At 66.6% G+C, this 24,324-nt stretch overlaps 2 protein-coding genes across 3 annotated transcripts; one reads left to right on the top strand and one right to left on the bottom strand.

Moving 5' to 3' along the window:
• Nucleotides 1–4,003: 4,003 nt before the first annotated feature.
• Nucleotides 4,004–17,713, top strand: UNC5A (unc-5 netrin receptor A). 2 transcript variants are annotated; one of them, XM_075766842.1, is made up of 16 exons: nucleotides 4,012–4,301; nucleotides 12,646–12,867; nucleotides 13,000–13,143; nucleotides 13,218–13,321; nucleotides 13,448–13,628; nucleotides 13,740–13,907; nucleotides 14,095–14,259; nucleotides 14,344–14,532; nucleotides 15,054–15,353; nucleotides 15,446–15,533; nucleotides 15,617–15,785; nucleotides 15,899–16,132; nucleotides 16,258–16,407; nucleotides 16,496–16,660; nucleotides 16,740–16,918; nucleotides 17,097–17,713. In XM_075766842.1, the coding sequence occupies exons 1-16, from the start codon at nucleotides 4,193–4,195 to the stop codon at nucleotides 17,260–17,262; spliced, it is 2,733 nt and encodes a 910-aa protein (XP_075622957.1). In that variant the 5' UTR covers nucleotides 4,012–4,192; the 3' UTR covers nucleotides 17,263–17,713. The 2 variants fall into 2 exon arrangements, with proteins under 2 accessions (XP_075622958.1, XP_075622957.1); XM_075766843.1 differs by lacking the exon at nucleotides 13,740–13,907 and having other exon boundaries at nucleotides 4,004–4,301.
• Nucleotides 17,641–24,180, bottom strand: HK3 (hexokinase 3). The gene is given in 21 exon segments (XM_075766899.1): nucleotides 17,641–17,965; nucleotides 18,092–18,325; nucleotides 18,500–18,655; nucleotides 18,731–18,914; nucleotides 19,047–19,146; nucleotides 19,269–19,364; nucleotides 19,452–19,571; nucleotides 19,721–19,860; nucleotides 19,938–20,242; nucleotides 21,075–21,109; nucleotides 21,111–21,309; nucleotides 21,425–21,580; nucleotides 21,723–21,933; nucleotides 22,016–22,115; nucleotides 22,200–22,295; nucleotides 22,419–22,538; nucleotides 22,698–22,846; nucleotides 23,142–23,304; nucleotides 23,392–23,446; nucleotides 23,574–23,847; nucleotides 24,120–24,180. Coding segments are annotated over 21 exon segments (3,279 nt in total).
• Between the last annotated feature and the right edge of the window lie 144 nt (nucleotides 24,181–24,324).

The raw sequence follows: 24,324 nt of genomic DNA, 5'->3' as shown, positions 1-24,324 counted from the left end.
CAGGCACGGAGACAGGGACGGGGATGCTGCCTTTGTGCCGGGCTGTAATGAGATTTCTGCTTGGCTGCCTGGATAGAAAATCCCAGCCGGAGGATGCAAAGAGCCTCTCTGAGCCCTGGCAGCCTCCTGTTCCTGCCCAGCCCAGGGCACCCGGAGGTGCCCCTACCCCAGCACCCACAGTGCTGCCAGGGGGGCATTGGCACCAGCTCCAGCCAGGAGCACCGGCTGCGCTGGCTGGCACGAGGCACCCATGGGGTGCACAAGCCAGCAGCTTCTACTACCTATTCGCCCCACTCCCCTGTCCCAACCCCATGCTGCCACCGGTGCAGCCACTGCACGCCTGGGCTGGGGGTGCCAGGCACATCCTTGGGGTCCCTGGCTGCATAACACCGCCATGCCCACCCTCCCGTCTGCCCAGGCGCCAGCACCCCAGTGCCTCCGGCGACTGCCACTCTCCGGTGAGGTCCTGGTGCTGTGGCACCATGTCCACGGGACTCGTGTACAGGGTGGCACTGCAGTGTGCCCCGGCCCCTCCAGCCACCCACGTTTCCCCACAGCAGCAACAAACCCGCCTCCTTAAAAAGCAGGGAGCGGTTCTGCAGGTGCTGGGGGCTGCGTGGAGCAGGCTGCGCTGGGATGGGCTTTGCCATGTGTCTTAATGGAGCCCTTCCCGCCCCCGGCGCCGTGCGCTGTTAATCTACTCTTGCAAATGGCTAATTTTGAAAATCCTCTTATCAGAATTAGGTCCTCAACATCCATATTTATTTACTTTTCATTTTCATAATCTTTCTGTTCCTCATGTGACTGGGGTTGTTCTTGGGCTCCTGGCTCTATTTCTGAGCATCCCCGTGCAGGATGAGGCCTGGGATGTCCCACGCCGTGCCGTGCCATGCCGTGCCATGCCATGACACACTGGCATGTGTCCCTTGTGTGGCACACGTGTTCCTCACACCCTCAGCTCTGCCGTCGACGCCAGCAGCACCGGTGCTCGCTCCCCACCAGGGAACCCTCCCAGCCCCCAGCACCCCGCACAGCCTGAACCCGGTCCAGCGCCGGGGTCCCGGCCGCATTCTGCTCACAGGGCCGTGCATTATGCATTGTTTATTCGTCAGCACCTTCCCCATTTGTAACTCAATTAGGTAGACGGCGGTTTTGCTAATACAATGGTGTTTAATATTCGACTTCCTTAAATACCACAAATGGATGGGGAGGCAGCGCACAGGCAATCCATTATACATGAGCTCAAATACCTATTTAAATATTTGATGGGAGTTTAGAAAATCTCGGGGCTGGCCTTGCCCATGGCTGCCGGGGCCAGGCAGGAGGTCGGGCACGGCACAGGCAGGAGCTTTGCAGAGCCGGTGATGGTTGGGAGCTGCCGTGCCTTGGCTGGCCCGGCCAGATGTGGCACCCAGGGCACGTGGTGAGGGGGGAGCAGTGCCGGGGTGGTGACATCCGCAGGGAGGTGGCAGCCCTGAGAGCCCAGGTACCACCACCCACCGGGTGATGCCCTCCCTCCACCTCCACCCCAATGCAGTTTCTTTCAGAAGAAAGCCCTGGCACAATGGCTGTAGCACACGGCTGAGCCATGACCGCGGCATGCTGGAGAAGAGAATTAATTTTTAATTCCCTCTTAATTACTCTGAGTAATAATCCATTTACAGCACCCGGTGGGGCCGGCACTTCCAGCATCCCCTCGGGGCTGCAGTGGTAGCAGGACACTCAGGTGCTGAGCACACTGCCCTGGGGGCACTGGGCTGGGCACCACACTCCCCTCCTTGAAGCCCTTGAGTCCCGTGGCTCCCCACAAGCTGCAGCCCCTCATGCCACTCCAGGAGGCGGTCAGGGGTCTTGAGTGCGGCCACGGGCAAGGGCCGAGCTGGTGCGGCCCCTCAGAGGCAGGGCTCAGGGCTCATGACTCCGGCAGCTGCGGAGCAGAATCCAGCTCATCCGCCCCCTCGGCTCCTCCTCACCAAGAAGGAGAGCGAGCGGAATTGAAAGTGATCTCCCCAATCTGTATTAATTAGAGTCTATTAACTTGTCAGTGTGCCCTGCCGCTTCCCCACTGACGGCTGGGCCATGCCGACCCGCGGCACAGGGAGGGACACACAGGGTGACGGTGCGCGGCCTCAGCGTGGCACCCACATGGCACCGTGTGGCAGGAGCACGTGGCGAGGGAACCAGGCAAAGCCGAGGCAGGACCAGGCACCCCCGGCACTCCCGGGTGGGCGGCGGGACAGGGAGAGTGTGGTGGGTGCCGGGCAGTGGGAATGTTGTTGCTGGCACCGCCGGCGCAGCGCCAGGAGCGTGAGCTGGAAGCCATCCCGGGAGAGCAGCACAAGGAGCAGATGGGGCTGGCACCGTGCCGGGGGCCGTGAGCCCCCTCCCCGCCGTGCTGCCCCAGGGCAGCACCGTGCTGGGTGCCCTGCACAGGTGCTGTCAGTGCCAGGTACGCCCACCTAGCCCTGCCCTGCCACCCGGCTCGGGGGTCCAGCCACCGCAGGAGCCCAGGCTGGGGGTCCTGTCGCTGCAGAGAAGCTCACCCTGGTTCCCATGGCAGCCCCCTGGGAGCTCACGTGTGGCGCGGTGACTTCAGCAGGAGCAGATGGAGCCGTGAGGAGTAAAAACATCCTGTTTCCATGCAAATGCCATCAGCAATAACAAGCCAGCCGGAAGGAGGGTGGTTATCACCGTACTGGGGCTCTGCCCATGGCGGGCCGGGGGTCTCCTCTGCCAGCTGGCCCCCGCTAGTGCTCGTGTGGGATGTGCCAGGGCTCAGGGCACTGCCTGGGACAGCACAGCGGGACCAGAACGGGTACCCATGGGTGCCACCCTGCGTGTGCTCCCCTGCCCGCACACGTGGCTGGTGCATGACCATTTTGGGGTGAGGGGGGTGATGGTGGGAGATGGCTCTGGCCTCACCCCGGGGCTGTGCCTCAGCTCTGCTTGGCACTGCCAGCGCTGCACCAGGGCGGATGGAGGCCGCGGCACAGCTGGTGCCACCCAGGAGAGCTGCGCTGGCTTCGCACCCGCTTCAGCTCTTGAAGGCGTCAGAGCAGTTGTTAATTGTTCCTGAAGCTGCTAATGAAATTATTGCTGCACGGCGCTGGGAGCCGCTGCCCAGCCCTGCCCCTGCCTGGCCCTGGCCATTGGGGACAGGGGGCTGCTCAGCACCACCGGCATGGGGTCTGGCTCCCACGGGGTTCAGGGACCACCTCGGGTGCCCCAATGCAGCCTCACCCCCCCTTTGCCCCTCACCCTTGCCCACAGTGCAATCTGCCCGCTGCTTGCCGGGCACCTTGGCTGGGTGGCACCGGTGCCTGTGCCACCCCTGTGTGCAGGGACAGCGTGGAGAGGGAAGGGGCCAAATCCTGCAGCCAGAGTAGAGCCAAATCCTCCGGGAGAGGCCGGCCTGGCTGAGCGTGGGGGACCGCGGAGCCAACCCCCCATGCATGGTGGTGAGGTGGAGCCCCGCAGGTGGCACACCTTCCTGCTGAGATGGTGGCCCCGCTTCCGTGACATTTCCCAGTGTGAGACACCACGCTTGCCTGCTGTAGCTGTGGTGGCTGGAGGGTGCAGGGCAGGATGCTGGCAGGACCCCCGTCCCCCGGGGTGGCCCCCCAACCCACCCGTGGGATGCCAGGCTGGACTAGGGGACTCCTGGACATCACTTGGCCCAGGGGCGCAGCAGGGGCCCCGGGCAGAGCGGGGTACCGGGTGGGTGCCGTGCCGCAGGGGGGTGTCCCGGGGTGGGGAGGATTCCGTGCTGGGGGGGGGTGCACCGTGTCCGGGAGGGTGCAAACCAGGGGTGCCGCGCCAGGAGGCTGCCGCCCTCGGGGAGGGGTGCGGACCCCCAGCGCCGGCCCTGGCGGGGGGATGCAGAGGGAGGATGCGGGGGGGAAGGTGTTGCGGTGCCGGGGCTGCGGAGCGGGGCGCGGGGCGGGGGGCGGCGGCGGGGGCGCGCCCAGCTGTTGCGCCGTCCCTTCCGCGGGCGGGTCCGCGCTCGCCGCCCCGCATTGGCGGCGCCCGGGCGGAGCGGAGCGGCGCGGCGGCGGGCGGCAGCAGCGGCGGGGCCGGGCCGGTGGCGGTGGCGGGGCCGGTGGCGCCATGGCCCGCTGAGGGCGCCGCGGAGCGCGGCCCGCCCTGCTCCCTCGCCCCCCGCCGCGCCGCGCAGCGCTCCGCGGGGCGCGCCATGGGTGCGCGGCCGCGCCGCCGCCGGGCCACCGCCGCCGCCGCCACCGCCGCCGCCGCGCCGGGGCCGCTCGGTGCTCTGCTCGCCGCTGCCCTCCTCGCCGCCGCCGGTGAGTCACCGTGCGCCCCCCGCGGGCACCGGGCTCCGGGCGGGGGGTGTGGGGGGTGTTGGGGGAGCGGCAGGGACCCGGCACCGGTACCGGGCGCTGGGCAAGGTCACCCGGGAAGCGGCGGCGGGCGGACGTCCTGCGGGGAGCCGGGTGCCCTCCCGGGGACGGGGCGCGGGGGAGACCAGGGGCCGTTCCCGATGCGGGGTGCCCCCCGCTCGGCTGTGGGATACTGGGGGTTCCGCGGGGTGCCGGGTGCTCTCCCGGGCGGGGGGCGTGCGTCCTGCCCCACGACAGGCACCGCTGCCCCCCCCCCGCCCCATGCCCACGCATGGCCGCACACGCGTGCCCAGCCGGCACTCCCCCGTTCGCTGCCCGCACCGGGGGGGGCTGGCTCTCGCCGCCTCGCCGGCACGGCTCCGCTCCTCCAGGGCCCTGGCCAGCCCCGGTACGGGTGTCCGTAGCGGACCCTGCTCCGCGCATGGGGTCCCTGCCCCACGCACAGCATCTCTGCCCCACGCACAGCATCCCTGCCCCCTGCACGGGGTCCCTGCCGTCTGCAGCACCTGGCCGAGACACGGGGGACCGTGGAGAGGGGGATAGCCTGGGGGGGGTGCTGTCACCCCGCGGGAGTGCGCGTGGGTGGCCGTGGCGTGGCGGGTATGCGGGGCTGCGTCGGTGTCGCTGCAGACGCGGACGGTCCGGAGCCCGGCTGCCCCCGGCTCTGCTCCCCCTGGGCAGGACCCCCCCGGTGGGGAGCGGGCTGGGCTGGACCCCCGGGGCTGAGCGGCACCGGCTGCCGGGCCGGGGATCGGGGGGACCGGGGGGGCGCGGCGGGCGCCCGGGGCTGGCGGCTGCTGGCAGGTGTCACGGCAGCCTGGAAGTGGCGGCTGCAGACAAAGGACCGGGCTGGGGGCGGGGAGCTGCGCGGGGCTGGACGTGCGCTCTGCGGGGTACCCGGGGGGGACACGGACCCCTCTGAGCCCTGGGGGCCCGGCCCACCCACCCTCCTGCCGCCACCGGAGACATCTCCTAGCCGGGCCTCGGCGGGCACCCGGGGGGGGGGGGTGCAGCCCCCGTGTTACCTGCACCCGTCTTTCCCGGCCAGGCACCCCGGGGACCCGGCACCCCGCGCTCCCAGCATGGCCTTGTCTGCAGGGGGACACTGCAGAGCCGGCGCAGTGGGTGGCACGGTGGGTGGGCACCCCTTGGGTGCAGGGGACCCCGTGTGGAGGGTGCTGTGGGTACAGACCCCCAGCTGGAAATGGAGCACTGCTGTCCCCATGGCACCCGTGGAGCCATGGTGACCCACAGATGGAGGTGGGTGACAACGGGACAGGGCTCTGCGGCGGGAGGTGGGGGGGGGGGCAGGGGCGGCGGTGCCAGCGCTGGCTCGGGGCAGTGTGGCGCAGGAGCTCATCCCCGCCGCTCGCTTGGCAGGCAGCTCACAGCCGGCCACGGCGCGACTGAGCCCAGCCACCTGCGTGGCCGCCGCTCAACACGGACGTGGCAGGACTGGGCCTCTGTGCACAGGGTGCTGCTCCAGTCTGGCAAGGCATGGCATGGCGTGGTGTGGCGTGGCGTGGCGTGGCGTGGCGTGGCGTGGCATGGCATGGCATGGCAAAGCACGCATTCCCCAGGGGCGCCGAGGCACAGGTTGGGGACAGGGGAACCCAGGTATACAGGCAGTGGGTCCCTGCCTGCAGCCATGGCAGAGCATCTCCGGCGCAGGCTGCCTGCTCTGCTGCCAGTGCCTGCAGAGGAAGGGTGAGAGCAGCAGCAAGGGCTGGGGCTCACCCGCGGGCAGCAGCGTGGGGCAAGCACCTGAACCGTGGGGGCTGCCCAGCTCGACTGCCATGCTGGCAGGTGGGCAAGGGCACAGAGGCAGGGTCCTTCCCCGGAGCTACCCCTGGCCCAGCGCTGCCACGGGCCCTTCCCCTTCCCCTTGGCACCCGCAGCAACCAGTGCCAGGTCCCAGAGCATCTCCTGCCCCCAAGGCTGGCGCTCACCCCAGTGAGTGTGACCCACACCGGCCCCTGCCCCAGCTCCTCTGGCCCAGGGCCTTGGGCTCTGCTCTCACCGTGCATGAGCCACATGGTGCTGCCAGCTTTACCGGGCTGCTGGGGACCCTCAGGCTCCAGCGTGCGGATTCTGACCACTGTACCCCACAACGTGGTGACCCACAGCCTGGCACCCCAGGTTGCTGCATCCCATCAGCATCCCACAACCTGTGCCTGACTGGGCACAGGTGCCTCTGTGGGGCAGGCAGGAAGGCAGGGCAGCGGGCAGGGCTGGTGCACACTGGGCAGCCAGGAAGCTGCCGTGCCGGCTGTCAGTGCGAGCACGCGGCAGACGCAGCCCGCCCAGGGCTGTTTGTTCTGGCTCGGTGCCACACAGGGCTGGCACTACATCAAACCGTGCAGAGCCTGGCAGGTGCTTGCGGGAGGGGACCAGGGTGCTGGTGGTGCTGCCAGGGGCTGGGCAACCCCAGAGCCACCATGGGCACCTCGCAACCGTGGGTGCAGCTGAGCGCCCATCCTACCTGGGTGGTCAGCAGTGCCTGGGACCACCCCAGGATTGGTGCTGGTGCCGGAGAGGTGATGGCACAGGGACTGTACACCATGCATATCCTGCCATGCCCTGCCCTGCACCCGGGGGTGCACCCTCGGTGCCAGCACTGGTCCGGCTGTTGGCACCATTGTTGCTCTGTGCATCACATGGCTGCCTGCAGCAGGCTAGGGTGGGCTGGCTCGAGACAGTGCAAACTGGGACCCCATCCTCATCCCAGTCAGGCCCAGTTGCCCGGTACCCCTTGTCCCTGCCTCCTGCATGCTTGTTGGGTGCTGCTCCAGGTGGGTGTCAGCAAATCACAGCTCACCCTGCCCCCCCCCCCCCCCCAGACCCTGCCCAGTCTGGGGCTCCTGCCTACAGAATGGGGGATCGCAGGTCCCTCCAGCCGGCCCTTGCTGCTGCAGGGTTATGGGGTGCCAGGGCTGCTGTCACAGCCATGTACCACCCATGAGTGGGACGGGGAGAGGCCATGGGGCCAGACCCTGGCAGCTGGGACCATTGCATGGCTGGAGGGGCCTTCCCCAGCCCCCTACCCAGCTCTCCCCCGCCACTCTGGTGGGGACACGGGGCTGAGGGTGACCTTGACACTCCTCCCAGCGGGGCCAGGGCTCAGCAGGAGCATTTGCTCTTCACTGTCAGTTGAAGGAAAGCCAGGACAGTCATTTGGCTCCCCGGGCTTGGGACCCCAGTGATAGCCCCAGCACGTGGGGCTGAGCCAGTCCCACCCCCCCACACACACCATCCCAGTCCCAGGCTGGGCTGGGGGACCCCTCCAGTCCCCCACCAGCCCAGGGCCAGGACGTGACCCTCTCCCCATGCAGTCCTGCTGACAGGGGCTGGCATGGCTTGGCACGGGTCCTGCGGGCGTGCTGGGTCTGGCGGGAGCTGTGGGGCTCGACGAGCGCCGAGGGCTGGCAGGGAACAGGGCTCTGTCTGCGCTATGGGGCCAAGAGGAGACCAGCTCTGTGAGTGCCCAGGAAAGGGTGCCCAGCACTGGGTGCCAGGGCCAGTAGCCCCCAGGCAGGCAGAGATGGTCCCCGGGGAGGGGCCGTGCCATCCCTGGCTGCCTTTGCCGGCACCGTTGTCGCTAGGCACGGAGCAGCCGTGGGCCAGGCTCGGGCATGGCAGGGGCCATGCAGCCCCCTTGGCGGGCGCTGGGCTGGGGAGAGGTTGTCACCGCTGGGAGCCCTGCCCGCCCTGGCACATGCTAATTGCATGTAATGGGGAGAGCGTTATCAGCTCAAATCCGTAATTAGGCAGCTCCATTGTCATGCAAACCTGCCTGACTAATTCATTCATAACAAGTGCTCACTTAATCAGCGCCCAGACGCTGCCACGCGCTCGCCGGGAGACGGGCACCCTACGGCCCCCGCCGCCCCCACCCAGCCTCTCCCGTGGCCATGGGGTGGGCACACGTGGGGCACACACCTGGGGGGCCAGGACAGCAGCTGGCTTCTGGGGACACGCCAGGAAACTGCGGACGCGGTCCTGGGGCAGGCAGGGCCGCCCCCCGGGGACGTGTCGGCACTCGGTGCCCATGGTGGCGTCATCCCAGTGCTCACCATGCGCCAGACTGGCCAGCAGCCAGGCCGTGCTGCCCGGCGTTGGCATCTGACCCTGCTGGCTCCCTGCCCGGCCGGGGCTGGCACTGGCACACGGCTGGCATCACCGTGGGGGCTGCGCCGGGTGGGAAGGTGGGTGCCGGGAGACCGTTTGCCAATGCCCAGCTGCTCCAGGTGAGCGTTGGAGTTGCTGCAGTCAGATGGGCAGTGCCAGACAACGCCGTGGCCCCTGGCTGGGGGTCTCCCAGTGGCAGCACCGGCTCATTGTGGCTCGGAGCCAGTCTCTCCCAGCAGGATGGTGCCCGGCTCAAAGCCTCAGACAAGCTTTTTTCGTGGCCGTAAATCGTGCCAGCTCCTCTCTTCTGTGTCCTGCAGAGAGCAAAGTGCTGGCAGCGGGGACTCCTCTGTGCAGGGCAGCGGGCAGGGCTGGCACCCCCAGGCTCCCCTGGGCACAGCTGGACATCCTCTGCCCTCGCCCTGACACCCACCTTTCCCTCGTTTAGGCCTGTGCAATCAGCAGCAATTATTGCTTTAATCTCCTGCTGCTGGGGTACAGGCCGGGCGCCGGCAAAGTGCGCGGAAATCTTTCATGTTAACGGCGTGCCAGGTCTGGCGCGGGTGCGATGGATGGGGCGCCAGCTGGGATTGAATCTCCTGGCTGCAAAGCCTGTGGGGATTTGGGGAGGTCCCCAGAGGGGGGCACAGCCGGCGGGGGCCGGTGCTACAATCAAGGTTCTCACCTCGATGCAGGGACCCCCAGGGTGGCAGGCATCAGGCAGGGGTGCAGGCAGGTGATGAGGGCTGAGGGAGGCTGGGGCAGGGCTGCTGGGGACGGCCAATGCGTGGGTCCTGGCTGGGCAGCAGTGTTCAGGGCAGACCGGTGCCATTGGAGCGTTCTCCCACTGCAGGCAGCTGCCTGTTCCCTCCCAGGAGCAGCTGTGCCGAGCGGGCGCACACCGGCGTGCCGGTGCCGGGGCTGGCGCTGCTGCAGCCGCCGGCGGGCAGCCTCTCCTCACCAAGAACACACTGACCTTCCCGGCATCTCCCCGCAGCAGGCATCGAGGCACCCGGCATGCTGCTCTCTGCACCGCCGGGGAGCATGGCACTGGCACCGGGGGCAGGATCAGCCCCTTAAGGACCAGAGGGACCAGGCTGGGGGCACCTGCTGGTGCCTGGTGGGTCCTGGCAGTGCCCCCCACCCCCCCGCTGGGCAATGCAGCGTCCTGTAGTCTCTCCCTGCCCAGTAACACCAGTACACCTGGTGTTTCTGAGGCGGGGAGGCAGGCATCACGGTGAGGGGCTATGTGGCCCTCCAGGGTGGCAGCGGCTGGAGGGTGCAGGGAGCAGTGGGGGTCTGGCATAGGGAGGGGGCTGGGAGCGGCTGGGGGTCCCACAGTGCTGGGGTAAAGGTGAGTGCTCAGAGCCTGTAGCGGGGTACCCCCATCCCCTCTGCACCCCAAGGTGGGTTCCACAGCCCTGCTCCCCAGCCTGGCCCCCAGCACCCTGCTCCTTCATCAGGCCTGCCGGCGCGCTGCTTAGCCCACGTGGGCGGGGGATAATTGATAATAAAGCCCTGCTTAATGCACTGGCTTTACCAGCCGTGATTTATCGGTGCTGGTAGCAAACCGCGCTCCCAGTTACCCCTTTGGCTGCCGAGACAGTGGCTGGCCGGGGCTGTGCCCTCTGCCATGGCAGGGGCAGTCCTGGGGGGCAAGCGGGACCCAGCACCCTCCCGTCCCCCCCCCATCCCCGTCCCCCATCCCCTCTGAAGTTCCTCGGTTCCCTTTGCCAAGGTGACATAAGCATCTTGCCTGTTTCCATGGCAACACAGCGGCAGGTGAGCGGCGAGGCCGACGCGGTGCGGGAGCCAGCACGGCGCCGCGTGGGGGGCCGCTGCCCACGGGGCGCCCACGCTGCGCCCGTGCCTACGGGCTGGGGGTGCCCACGCTGTGTGGGGTGTCTGTGGCATGTGGGGGGCCCATGGTGCATGGGGGGTGTCTGCAGAGGGAGGGTGCCTGTGGTGTATGGAGTGCCTGCAGGGTATGGGGCACCGTGGGGAGTGAGGTGCCCAAATACCTGTGGTGTTTGGGATAGCTGGGCTGCGTGGGGTGCCCACAGTGCATTGAACGGCCACAGGGTGCATGGGGTGCCCGCAGTGCATTGGGTGCCCATTGTGCATGCAGTGCCTTTGGTGCGTGGGGCACCCACACTGCAGCCCCTTCACCCCCTTGTCGGGGCTCCGGGCCAGCTCTGGCCTCCCAGCCATACCGTATGGCTCCATCCATGACCACACCACAGCGCAGAGCCCCACCGGTGCCCAGCGTGGTTCTAAGTTGCAGGATGGCATCCTGCCCCAGGGCTCTGCGGAATGCCTGGCAGCCCCCCAGCTCTGCTGCTCGCTGCATGTCCCCAGCTTCATTTGCTGCCCATGGTCCCACCCTACTCACAAGGCACCCGGCACCACAGTTGGGTGGGCAGCTGGAGGGGCTCTGTGCCCATCCTGCCTCCCCCACCCATCGGTGCTGGCCCTGGGCTTCCCGCACCCCTCTGCTCGGCCGTGATGGATAGGCACACAGCTCAGCACCCAGGGCTAAGGCCAGTCCCCGCAGCACCATTCCCCCGTTCACCTGGTGCGCCCACAACAGCTGCCCGGGCAGCAGGCAGCGGTGGTGCTGTGCAGCGGTAAACCTGGTAATTAATAAATAGATTGGGCGGCCTCTTTGCCCATCTCAGCCCCCCAGCTGGCACGGACAGTGCGGTGCGGGCACCCAGGGGTGCCCAGGTGGGAGGCACAGCGGTGAGAGCCGTGGGTGCTGCGGCGAGCCGTGCCGCAGCCGGCACCGGGGACCGGGCACTGCACCGCGTCGTGGACCGCAGCGCCTGTCCGCACCGTGACCCCCTGGGCCGGCCCCGGGCTGCGGCTGGGGGGGTCGTTAAACCAGTGAAATATGAAATGCCTGTATATCCCCGACAGGGGTTTTAATTAAATTAATTGCCAGCGACATTGTAAAAGTGCTGATGGGGTAATAACCGGCACGTTATGGTGGCCGTTTATCTTCCCCGCGTAAATTAGCTGCTGCACCTTGCCCGTCCCGGCGGGCCCGCTCCGCGGCTCGGGGGGGCTGGTCCGGTTGGGGGGGGGGGGGGGGGGCAGCGGGGCCCAGAGCCCCCCCGGGGTGGACTCAGCCAGGGCCCGAGGCTCCGCGTCCCCCGTGTGCCCCGCGTCCCCATCGGGCGTGCAGGCGGCTGTGCCCGGCGGGAGCGGGCCGGGGGGGGCACGGGCAGCAACGGGGGTCCCGCGGGCGCGTGGGGGGCGGCGGGCGGTTGCCAAACAAAGGCACTTAATTACTGCGCATTCCATCCCATTTAATTGCTTATTAAATCCTAACCAGCCAATTAGCAGCAGCAATTACAGCTTCATTCAGTGACACAATCGCTATTTTATCGTTTGTTAATCAAATGCTTATTTGGGGCCCGGGTTTATTAACTCTTTCCGCAGCGGGTGCCAGCGGGGGGGGGGGGGGGGGAAGCAGGGGCACCCGGCCGTGTCTGGGGTGGGGGACACGGGTACCGTGCCACATGCCGTGTCGTCAGCACTGCTGTCCCCACGGGGACCCTGCCCTGGTGCGTGGCACCCACAGCCCCCAGGCAAAGCTGGGGGATGCCGAAGCCCACGAGGGACGTGTGTGCAGCCTTGAGCCACCCTCGCCACCCTGGGGACAGCCAGCCCCCCTATACCGTGCCTGTGCCGGCTCCCAGGTGGGTGCCAGCAGCGCAGGACAGGGCACAGCACTGTGCCACCCTGCTGTGTCCGCCAGGGCATGGGGCATGCACCCCACCACTCACCTTGCATCCCTGTGCCACCCCATGGCGTGGCAGAGCAGGATGCGGCCCCTGGACAGCGCCTCACAGTGTGCTGGGGAAGGGGGGCGGCGGGCACCCCGGGAGGCGTGAGCGATGGCCCTTGTTGGTCACACTACATTTCCTTTTCATTAGCGCTAAGTGCGGACATGAGGGATCGGCAAGGGTTCAGCAGGCGCAGCCACCACACGGCTGCTCTCCCTGATGGATGGCAGGCACTGGGGAGGTTGCCGCATCACCGGGGGGGGGGGGATGGCAGCAGGGCACAGGGCCACTGGCATGGGGCCACGCTGGGACGGGTGATTGCCCAGTCTGGGCACGCTGGAGGTGGCCGAGCCCCTGTCTCCCCACAGCTGCTCAGCAAAGTGTGACCGTGGCCAACCCAGTGTCTGGCGCGTCCCTGGACCTGCTGCCACACTTCCAGCTGGAGCCAGAGGACGTCTACATCGTGAAGAACAAGGCGGTGAGCCTGGCCTGCCGTGCCACCCCCGCCACCCAGATCTACTTCAAGTGCAATGGCGAGTGGGTGCACCAGGGCGACCACGTCACGCAGCACAGCACCGACCGCGGCACTGGTGAGCACGGGTGGTGGCGGCTCCGGTCACAGGGAGCTATGTGCGCCACTCTCTGGGGAGGGCGAGTGTTGCGTGGGACCGCGGGGACCACTCCCAGCATGCCGATGCTGACGTGCTGCCCGCTGGTGGCAGGGCTGCCAGTGATGGAGGTGCGCATCGAGGTCACCCGCCAGCAAGTGGAGAAGATCTTTGGGCTGGAGGAGTACTGGTGCCAGTGTGTGGCCTGGAGCTCCTCCGGCACCACCAAGAGCCAGAAAGCCTTCGTACGCATTGCCTGTGAGTGTCTGCGGGTGCCCGGGTGGGACAGGGTGCTGGCCCTGGCTGCCCCCCTCACCTCTGCACCTCCCCAGATCTGCGCAAGAACTTTGAGCAGGAGCCGACGGCCAAGGAGGTCTCTATTGAGCAGGGCATCGTGCTGCCATGCCGCCCTCCCGAGGGCATCCCCCCCGCCGAGGTGAGCCCCCTCTGTCCGGCAGTGCAGGATGCGGCTGAGGATACCCCTTGCCCACGGGGACGCAAGTGAGTGCTCCCCGAGGGGGTGGCCTGGCTGAGCGCCAGGTGATGTCCCTGTGCCCCACAGGTAGAGTGGCTGCGCAACGAAGAGCTGGTGGACCCGGCGCTGGATGCCAACGTTTATGTGACACCGGAGCACAGTCTGGTGCTGCGGCAGGCCCGCCTGGCCGACACCGCCAACTACACCTGTGTGGCCAAAAACATCGTGGCCCGTCGCCGCAGTGCCTCCGCTGCCATCACCGTCTACGGTACGGCCCCGCTGCGCCTCCCCGCCACGCTCCCCCGGTGTTGCCCTCCCCGTCCTGTCCCTCCTCACGTCCCCGTCCTGGCGCGGCGCTGATGGGTCCCTCTCCACCCAGTGAATGGCGGCTGGTCGACGTGGACGCAGTGGTCGGGCTGCAGCACCAGCTGTGGACGGGGCTGGCAGAAGCGGAGCCGGACCTGCACCAACCCCACGCCCCTCAACGGGGGGGCTTTCTGTGAGGGCCAAAATGTGCAGAAAACCGCCTGCACCACCCTCTGCCCAGGTACCTGTCCTGCCTGGGGCACCGCTGCCGTGCCCGCCACTGATGCTGCACTCCCCGCTGCACCCATCGCCGTCGCTGTCCCCTCCCCGGGTGTCTCGTCCTCCCACCCCCGTGTGTTCATCTCTGCCGGCCCCGGGGCAGTGAGGGGGGATGGCAGCGGGGTGCTGACTCCCAGCTGTGCCCACAGTGGATGGTGCCTGGTCGGAGTGGAGCAAGTGGTCGGTGTGTGGGGCCGAATGCACCCACTGGCGGAGCCGGGAGTGCTCGGAGCCGGCGCCGCGCAATGGGGGCCAGGAGTGCCACGGCCCCGAGCTGGACACCCGCAACTGCACCTCTGAGCTCTGCAGCCACGGTGAGCGCGCCGGGGACGGTGCGGGTGTCCCCCGGGATGGGAGACTGGGGGTGCCCGTGGGTGCTGATGCCCTGCCCCGCGCAGCCACCCCCGGCGCGGAGGACGTGGCACTGTACGTGGGGCTGGTGGCCGTGGCTGTGTGCCTGGTGCTGCTGCTGCTGGTAGGGGTGCTGGTGTACTGCCGCAAGAAGGGGGGCCTGGATGCTGATGTGGCCGACTCCTCCATCCTCACCGCTGGCTTCCAGCCCGTCAGCATCAAGCCCAGCAAAGCCGGTGAGTGAGGGCTGCGGGGACAGGGCTGTGCACCCACACTGGCGCATGGTGTCCCTCGGGGTGTCCGTGCCCCCAGGGAGGCTCTTGACAGGGACTGTCTGCTCCAGGACATCCCTGGCTGTGGGTGGGGGCACCGTGCCCCATGAGGTCCCTGGTCTTGAGTGGGGGCTTGTGCCTTATGGGATCCCTGACCTGGGGACAGGGATGCTCTATCTTACAGGGTCCCTGACTGTGGGGTCAGTGCTTTGTGCCCCATAGGGTCCCTGGCTGTTGGTAGCAACTCTCTGTCGTGTAGGGTCCCTGGTCCCTATAGGGCCTGTCCTCTGGGCGGGTGCTGTGTGCTCCAGGGCCCCTAGGGGTGGCTGTGCCCCACAGGGCCCTTCCTATGGGGCAAGGGCTGCGTGCCCCACATCCCCCAGGGCTGGCTGTGCTGCCGCATTACCAGCAGGGACACACCACACACACACACCCCCCCATCTCTGTTGTGCCCCGGCACCACGGTCCCCTGCTCTGTGCTGCAGACAACCCCAGCCTGCTCACCATCCAGCCTGACCTCAGCACCGCCACCATGACCTACCAGGGCTCGCTCTGCCCGCGCCAGGACGGCCCTGCCAAGCTCCAGCTGCCCAATGGGCACTTGCTGAGCCCGCTGGGCGCCGGGCGGCACACCCTGCACCACAGCTCACCTGCTGCCGAGGGTGCCGACTTCGTGGCCCGGCTCTCCACCCAGAGCTACTTTCGCTCCCTGCCCCGTGGCACCACCAACATGGCCTACGGCACCTTCAACTTCTTGGGTGGGCGGCTTATGATCCCCAACACAGGTATGGTAAGGCGGGCATGGGCTGCTGGAGCATCGCCTGGTGTGGGCAGGTCCCCATGGGGCTCACCCCTCCTGCCTGCACCCCTCTACCAGGGATCAGCCTGCTCATCCCACCCGATGCCATCCCACGGGGGAAGATCTACGAGGTCTACCTGACCCTGCACAAGCAGGAGGAGGTGAGGTAGGTGCTGGAGCTGGGGCTGCTGGGGTACAGGGCTGCTGGGGGGAGCCTGCCCCGCTCAGCTGCCCCCATCTCTGCCCCAGGTTGCCCCTAGCCGGCTGCCAGACGCTGCTGAGCCCCATCGTCAGCTGTGGGCCCCCTGGGGTCCTCCTCACCCGCCCCGCCATCCTGGCCATGGGTCACTGTGTGGAGGCCAGCGCTGAGAACTGGAGTATCCGGCTGAAGAAGCAGTCGTGTGAGGGCACATGGGAGGTGAGCATCCATCGGGGGAGGGGAAGGCGAGGGGGGAGGGCGAGGTGAGGGTGTCCGGCTTTTTGAGGGGGGGGTGCCCATGCCTGGGGTGCATCTCTGCCTGGGTGCCGCAGGACGTGCTGCAGCTGGGTGCCGAGCCATGCACAGAGCTGTACTACTGCCAGCTGGAAGCGCAGGCTTGCTACATCTTCACGGAGCAGCTGGGGCGCTTCGCCCTGGTCGGGGAGTCCCTCAGCATGGCGGCCTCCAAGCGCCTCAAGCTGGTCCTGTTCGCGCCAGCCGCCTGCCCTTCGCTGGAGTACAACATCCGCGTCTACTGCCTCAGTGACACCCAGGATGTCCTCAAGGTACTGGGGGGGGGGTCCCCATGCAACCCCCCTCCCCCCATCCTGGCTCAGGGCAGGGGCCATGCAGGCAGTGCTGGGTTTCCGCGGTGCAGCATCTCCTGCCTGACCGCTGCCTGTGCCAGCAGGAGGTGATCCAGCTGGAGAAGCAGCTGGGGGGGCAGCTGATCGGAGCCCCCCGGGTGTTGCACTTCAAGGACAGCTACCACAACCTGCGCCTCTCCATCCACGACATGCCCAGCTCGCTCTGGAAGAGCAAGCTCCTTGCCAGCTACCAGGTGAGGAGCCTGGCTGGCAGGTAGGGACAGGGATGGGGACGATGTCCTTGCCACTCTGACCCTCCCTCAACCCATCACCCCACTGCAGGAGATCCCCTTCTACCACATCTGGAGCGGGCTGCAGCCCTTCCTGCACTGCACCTTCACCCTGGAGCGCCTGAGCCCCAGCACCTGCGAGCTGGCCTGCAAGATCTGGGTCTGGCAGGTGGAGGGTGATGGGCAGAGCTTCACCGTCAACTTCAACATCGCCAAGGTGAGGGCAGCGCTGGGGGGGGTCCTGGGGGTGAGCCCAGGACGGGGTTCACATCTGCCCTCCTGGTGCTCTCCCCTAGGACACAAGGTTTTCAGACTGGCTGGTCCCTGACAGTGAGGTGGGCGCCCCAGCCCTGGTGGGCCCCAGTGCCTTCAAGATCCCCTTCCTCATCCGCCAGAAGATCATCAGCAGCCTGGACCCGCCAGGCACCCGGGGAGCTGACTGGAGGATGCTAGCCCAGAAGCTCAACCTTGACAGGTGACCCGGGATGGGGACAGGGTGGCACAATGCATGGGGATGGATGGCTTCTGGCCTCATTCTGCACCTATGGATGGATGTTGGAATGTTGTGGGACCCTGGGAGCAGGCTGGTGCTCAAGGTGGAGCCAGCTGTCCCCGTCCCCCTGCCCTGACGTGGTCCCTCTGTCTTCCCACAGCCATCTCAGCTTCTTCGCTTCCAAGCCCAGCCCCACAACCATGATCCTCAACCTGTGGGAAGCGCGGCACTTCCCCAACGGCAACCTCTCGCAGCTGGCTGCTGCCGTGGCCGAGGTGGGCAAGCAGGACGGTGCCTTCTTCACCGTCTCTGAAGCCGAGTGCTGAGCACGGCGGAAGGGGGTGCCCAGCCCCAGTCCTGGGGTCCGCTGCCATGGGGTGGGGGGGGCCCTGGCTGGCCCCTGGGCCCCCGCTGCCCCACAGCCCATGGGGAGGGCTGCCCGGCCCCCTTGCGAGAGGGGGATGCCCGTGTCCCATGGCGGCTGGCTCCCCCCCAGCACCGTAGCGGCGGGGCTCAGCCCAGCCCTGGGGGTCCCACAGCCCCGTGACGAGGGGGGGCCGGGGAGGCGCTGGGTGTGCGTCATGCGTGCGGTGCCGTCGTGCTGTCTGCGTGTGGGGCCGGGCGGCCCCGGGCCCCGTGCCGTGTTGTGTAAAGACCGTTTTTTTAATTCTGTATTAAGTGCATTCAAGTATTTACACTTGGCCTTATGTACATAGCGGTGCCGCGGGCGGGGGGTCTGCCGGACGTGAATGTAAATAAATTCGATATATATTGCTACGTGGGGCTGTGCCCAGCCATGCGCTGCCCCCCCTCCCCTCCACGTTCCCCCCCCAGGAGTCGGAGCTGCAGAGCAAAGCACTGTATTGGGGTGACGGCGGCAGTGGTGGCTGTCCTCAGGGCTTGGTCCCATGGCAGGCCACAGCTGCCGCGAGCGCAGCCCCTTTCCCTGAGCCATCCTCCGACTGCAGGAAGGTGACGGTGCAGTTGGGTGCCAGCTCCTGCAGCATGTGCTGGAGGTGCTGGGAGAAGCTGCGGGAGATAGGAGGGGAAGGGTGAAGGCTGGTACCCCCCCACCCCATGCTCCCCCCAGCCCCCGGACCCCTGCCATAGGACAAGGGTCCCCAGAGGGCACCTGCCACCCCCGGCCCTACTCACTGCGGGTGCATCTTGTACAAGGTGCTGTCCACCCCCACGGTGACGGCCAGCTGGGCCAGGCCCCGGTTCTCCCGCATCTTCTCCACCACAGCAGCCAGGCCAGCGGCACAGAGGTGGGCTGCCCGCGTGGACACGGTCTGGCACACCTCCCGCACCAGCATGCTGTCCTCAAAGCTGGCCTGGAGTTCCAGGTCCTGCAAGATGGCTTGTACCTGCCGCAGGGCAAGCCCATCGCTGCCCCGGAGCACGGGCACCGTTAGCACTGCCATCGCCATCACCATCCCCAGCCCACAGGCTGGAGGCAGCATCACCCCGCATGCGCCCCATCAACGTAGCCCCCTCTCCTGGGGCTCTGGCTTCGCACCCCCCGCCCTGGGCTAAGGGAACCCATTGGAGCCCAGCACTCACATCTCAATGGTGGAAAGGAACTTGGTCTGGAAGATGTCCTTGATCTGGAGCTTGGGGCAGGGCTTGCCGCAGAACAGGAGCTGTTTCTCCACCAGTGCCAGCAGGATGTGGCGCACGATCTCGCCCAGGTACATGCCGCTGATGAGTTTGTCAAACCTGCCCTGGCCACAGCCTTTGTCAGGCACAGCTCCCCCCCCCAGGCCCGCTCCCTGCCCCGGTGCCCTTGCCCACCTCTGCTTGCCCGCGTTGATTGTTTTCTTGTCCACCAGCCTGTCAAAGTCAGTGAATATGTCATCCAGGCAGCCGTTGTCCCCGAAGGCCCCCCACTCCATGTTGATGCACATGCGGCCCTGCTCCCCCTCCACGGTGCCCACGTTCTTCATCTCCTCCATGTAGCAGGCATTGGTCCCTGTCCCTGCAGGCCCCATGCTGGTGTCACCTTCACCACAGCCCTGGCAGAGCTACCTGGCACCCTACAGCCGTGCTGGGCAGGCTGGGGTGGTGGTGACAGAATAGGAGACCCCCTGGGTGCAGAGGTGGTCCTCACCCATGATGAGGCCAATTTCACAGTTGGGGTCATCGTAGCCACAGGACATCATGGTTCCCACTGTGTCATTGACCACGGCCACCACCTTTAGCCCTAAGTGCTGCAAAAAACAGAGATGGGGACACGTGGTTTAGTGGCACCCAGCTGGCTCCTGGGGCTGGCACTGCCTGGGTGCAGGGTGGCACCCCGGGGACAGGGGACGAGCTCCCAGCCCTTCTGTACCTGTTTGCGCTGGGCAGCCTCCCGCAGCAGCTGGACCACGTCCTGCCCCACGCAGCCTGTGGCGCTGAAGCCTTTGGTCCAGCTCAGCAGCACTGCCTGCAAGAGAGGCAGGAGAGAGCTGGGCAGCTGCCTCAAACCCCGGGGACCCTCCCCATCCCCCTGGGGCCGGAACCACCCCTTCACCTTATCCAGGCCCAGCTGCTGGCAGGGGAAGGAGAAGGTGAAGCCAAGTGGCAGGACATGCTCCATCAGGTTCTGCTTCAGCTGGAAGTCCATGATGCATTCGATGATGTGGTCGAAGAGCTGTGGAGACCAGCTGTGGTCAGCAGGGCTCAGGCTGGGGCGATGCTGTGGTGGGGGTCTCCCAGCCCCAGCCCAGGCCTGTGGGCAGCAAGGGAAGAGGCAATTCCCACCCCCTCGCCTCGTCCCTTGGCCACGGGTCTCGGCCTCACCGCCTCGCCGGGGCCCTGCATGATGGTGGTTGGCATGGCGTAGACCTCGCCGGCAATGTGGATGCCATCCTGTGCCACACGCACCACCAGCACCCGGAAATCGGTGCCCCCCAGGTCCAATGCCAGGAATTCCCCTCGCTCTGCAGAGAGCCAGCGCGGGGCATCAGCGGGGCCACAGCCTCCCCGGCACCCCCTTCCCCAGGTCCCCGGCCCTCACCGGTGCCGTCAGGTGTGCTGTGGACATAGGTGGGCAGCATGCGGATGGAGGCGTTGGCATTGGTCTGAGAGCCCAACCCCAGCTCCATCTCCCGCCTCATCAGCGCCTGGACACGCTCCAGGTCAGTGCGGCTGAGCCGCAGCGGGGCCAACAGCTGGTCCACCTCATGGCGTTGGGCCGCCAGGCGCAATGTCGCCGCCATCACCATGCCCGCCCCCTGCCCGGTCCCATCCACCGAGGGCAGGAGGCTGGCCATGCACTCGGGGGCCAGCAGCCCTGTCACGCTCTGCAGGATCTCCCCGAACCTGCCAGAGGAAGAAGATGGTGAGGGCTGGGCGTGAGGCATCCCGCTGTGGTGGGCCCCTGTCCCATCCCACTCGGTGGGTAAGGGTGAGGTTAACTTTTTAATTCTCTGTGTGGCAATCAGGAGTAACAGCAATTACTCTAGAGGTTCAAACAAATCACAAATTTACTTAAAACTCAGCAGAACTACAAAAGATAGAGGCTTAGCAAAAGTTATAACAATACTTAAAACTTAGTGGAACTATGAAAGGCTTAGCAAAACTTGTAATGATATTACTCTAATGTGCTGAAAATGAAGTTAGAGACAAAGAGAGTGGCAGAGAGGAAAAGAAAGAAAGAAAGAGAGAGAAAGAGAGGAAAGATATCACCACCCTTGGATCCAGCGATGTTCTCCGCTCGTAGTTGTAGTCCTCAGGTAGCGGGCGTGCACTGAAAACTTACGTTTCCCCTTTTTGTAATCCAATGTGCCTGTCCCATAGGCAGGGGCCTGTCATCACTGAGCAGGCACAGTATGTGCTCAGGAATGTTCAGAAATGTTCTAGAAATGACTCGGTGGGTTGTGGGGGTCTTATTGTCCCCTCCCTTCGGGGCTGACCAAATGAGTGATAATCTTTCACAGGCACACACGCACAGAAGACAGATGGTCTTTGTTTGCATGTTTCAGGAAGAGGGGAGCAGGCTCACAAGACGTTATCCTGCCTCCGCAGGTTCAGTTCTTGGTCGACACTCCCTTCTCATCAGCCCACCCCTGCCCGTGTCAAAACGGGTGTTTGCGACATTCACTTGTTATCAGAGCCTTACAGACCCCGCCGGGAGCCCCATGTCCCTCCTCACCTGGTATAACCCCGGTACAATTCGCCATCCACCCCCCACGTTGATCACCAGCCGCTCCAGCTCCCGGCTCTGACACATGTGGCTGAGGATGGCGGCCAGCCCGGTGGCGCAGAGCGCAGCGGCACGGCTCACCACCGCCCGGCAGATCTGCTGCACCCAGCAGCAATCCCGCTCACTTGGCCGCAGCCCCAGGGTGTCCAGAGCCGCCCTCGCCTTGGCCATGCCTTCCTCAGTGCTGCAAGAGAGAGCACAGCGCTGGCTTACGGGGCCACCAGCTTGCAGCTGGGGGCACCCACCCATCACCCCCTCCTTCTCCCACCCGTGGCAGCTCCTGGTGCCCAGGCACTCACTCGATGATCTCCAGGACCTGCTGGGTCTTGAGCACATCCTTGGTCCTCAGGACGGCAACATTGCTCCCAATGAAGAGCACTTTCTCAGCGGCCAGAGAGGTCAGCACATGCCAGACAATCTCCCCCAGGTACAGGCTGCCCACCAGCTTCTCAAATCTGTGTGCAGCCCAAGTGGGGGTCAGTTGTACCCCCTGGCACCCCTCAGCCCTTTGAGAGCACCCAGGAGCATCACAGGGGGCCATGTGCTCCTGTTGGTGGAGCCTGAGATGCTCAGGGAGAGACGGGGAGCCCCAGGGACCCTGCCCTTGCTGGGCGGTGGGAGCATCTCTTCTCCCCAGGGTTGGAGGATTCCTGGTCCACATATTGGTCATAGGGGGTCAGGATGTCGCTCAGGGTGCCATCGTCCCCAAAGCAGCCCCACTCAATGTTGACACACATCCGCCCGCTGGTCTCCTCTGCCATTTCTACCTGCTGTGCTTCAGCCATGAAGCAGCTGTTGGTGCCTGTGCCTGCAGGGAGCGATGGGAGTGAGAACCAGTGTGGGGTCCCCCAGCACCCACCACCCTGGCATGCAGGGCACCCACTGCTCACCCACGATCAAGGCAACCTCACAGGGTTGCCCCCTCATGCTGCAGGTCATCATGGTGCCCACGGTGTCGTTCATCAGGGCAACGACTTCCATGTGGTAGAGCTGGCCGGGAGCAAAGCGAGAGCATCGTCAGCCCCTCCACGGGGGCAGCCCCCAGCAAGGCCCTCCCACCCCACGGCCCCCCACCTCCTGCTTGTTGATGGCCGCCTGCAGCAACTGCACAACGTCCTTCCCCTCCACATCGCTGCAGCTGAAGCCTTTGGACCAGGAGATGAGTTCTGCCTGCAGAGAGCACGTGGCCGAGCCGTTGGCCTCTGGCACCCAGCTGGCTCCGCTCCACACCACTGATGTGCTGGGGAGGAGGCAGCTGCAGCTGCAGCCCTGGGACAGGGCTGTCCCACTCACCTTGTCCAGCCGCGTCTGCCTGCAGCTGAAAGGGAAGACAAAGCCCAAGGGGAGGCAATGCTGGGGGCTGCCGAGGCCAGTAAGGAACTGGCGCATGCATTGCGCGATGAAGTCAAAAAGCTGCAAAGGCATGGCCGGGGGTGACTGGCTGCTCCCCTTACCCAGCACCCAGGCTGTGGGAAGCAGCCCAGAGCCCCAGCACCAGCTTGGAGCCCTGCCAAGCCTCCATGGTGCTGAGCAGTCCAGCACCAGCCACCCTCTGCCGTGGCCTCCTCGTACCGCTTCCCCCTTGCCCTGCACGATATCCCCTGGCATGTGGAAGATCTTGCACTTCACTTGGGGCCTCTGGTTCCCATCACCCGAGAGGGTCACCCACAGGGTCCGGACATGGCTCTGGCACAGCTCCACCACCAGAAAGTCGCCCTTCTCTACAGGGGAGCCGAGGCAGTGTCAGGCAGAGACCTTCCCTGTAGCAGGTCCCCTAAAATCTGCTCCTCACCTATCCCAGGGACAGTCACTCACCCATGGGGGGAGGCTCCCAAGAGCCTGAGACCACTGCAGGGGCCAAGGGAACCAGCTCATGGCCTCTGCCCCTGCACTGGGGGCTGGCAGGGGCAGCGCAAAGGCAGCTTATGAACTGACTGGAGACTGGTCCACTCCTCCCCAGCACTCCCAGAGCCAATTCCAGCAAGGCGCGTGGGGCTGCAGGTAGCAGAGCCCTACCAGTGCCATCAGGCATGGAGCAGATATAGGTGGGCAGCATCCGCACGTTGGCCTGTGCGTGCGTCTCGCGGCTCAGTCCCTTGCGCATGGCTTGCAGCATGTGGCCCTTCACCACCTGCAGTGTCTCCAGTGGGATGGTGAGCACCAGCAGAGCTCGTTGTACCTGGGGACAGCTCATTAGGGCAGGTGTGAAGGGCAGGGGACGCCTCTCGCCGGGTGCGGGGCAGGGATGGGAAGGCATGGGCCTTACCGGTGTGCAGGTGGGACCATCATTCCAGTGGCCCAGCTGATGGTTCACTGGGGACCTGCGTGGAGGGAGGCGGCATGTCACCCCCTGAGCCCCAGCCTGTGGGAGGACAGGACACACGCCTGCCCGCGCCCAAGCACACGAGTGGGGCTGGGGGGGGGCCCATCCCCAGCTCTGCCTCCCACCTCCCCTCTGCATCCCTGCTCCACGGGGCCACGGTCTCAACAGCATCGGCACTTTGCAGTGTCCTTCCACTGCAATCACGACCCTGCAGCCGGGGGTAGAGGGGGCAGCTGTGCCCCACGATGTTGATGGTGCCGGGACTGTCCTCGGGGGCTGCGGGAGAGGGGGGCTGCCCCTGCCTCGCCCAGCCCGCGTTTCCTCTCCACCTGCAAGAGGCCGGAAGCTGGTCTCTACCCTGCCCGGGGCGGTGCAACACCCGGGGGGGGCAGGAGGAGCCTTTTCAGCCCCATCCCCGGCCTCCCCACGCTTGACTTCGCTCGGCCACCGCCGGGCCGGAGCCGCTCACCAGTTCAGGGCCGGGCGGCCCCGCTCCTCCGCGCCCAGACTCCGCCGGGGGAGGCCGTCCGAGCTGGGGGGCGGCGGGGCTCTGCTCCCGGGAGGCCCTCGCCGCCGGGCCGTACTGGCCGGGCTTGGGCAGGGCGGCGCGGCCATCGGGGCCGGCCATGGCTGCGGGGCGGCCGGTGGTGGCGCGGGGGGGGGACCGTTACCAACGCCGCTGCCGTTGCCCCGGCAACAGAAGCAGCGCCCGCGGGCGTCCCGCCACGCCATTGGCCGGCCCGCCGCGCCGCTAGCCCCGCCGCGGCCAATGGCGGCCCCGCGCCCACCGCCCCGGGGCGCTCCCCGCGGGAGGGGCCGCTCCCCGCCCCGGGCCGCAGCGCCCTCGCCAGCCCTATCAGCGCTTTTAAATTCGAG

This window comes from Balearica regulorum, chromosome 14 (genome assembly GCF_011004875.1).
Source record: "Balearica regulorum gibbericeps isolate bBalReg1 chromosome 14, bBalReg1.pri, whole genome shotgun sequence".
In the NCBI taxonomy this organism is placed as follows: Eukaryota; Metazoa; Chordata; class Aves; order Gruiformes; family Gruidae; genus Balearica; species Balearica regulorum.
This window is presented reverse-complemented; position numbering and strand designations above follow the sequence as displayed.

Bases quoted from the DNA above. Each gene is read 5' to 3' on its own strand.
- UNC5A (XM_075766842.1), top strand. From the start codon at position 4,193: ATGGGTGCGCGGCCGCGCCGCCGCCGGGCCACCGCCGCCGCCGCCACC. The intron at 13,629-13,739 runs GTACGGCCCCGC...CTCTCCACCCAG, and splicing joins CGCTGCCATCACCGTCTACG to TGAATGGCGGCTGGTCGACG. The intron at 15,786-15,898 runs GTGAGCATCCAT...TGGGTGCCGCAG, and splicing joins CGTGTGAGGGCACATGGGAG to GACGTGCTGCAGCTGGGTGC.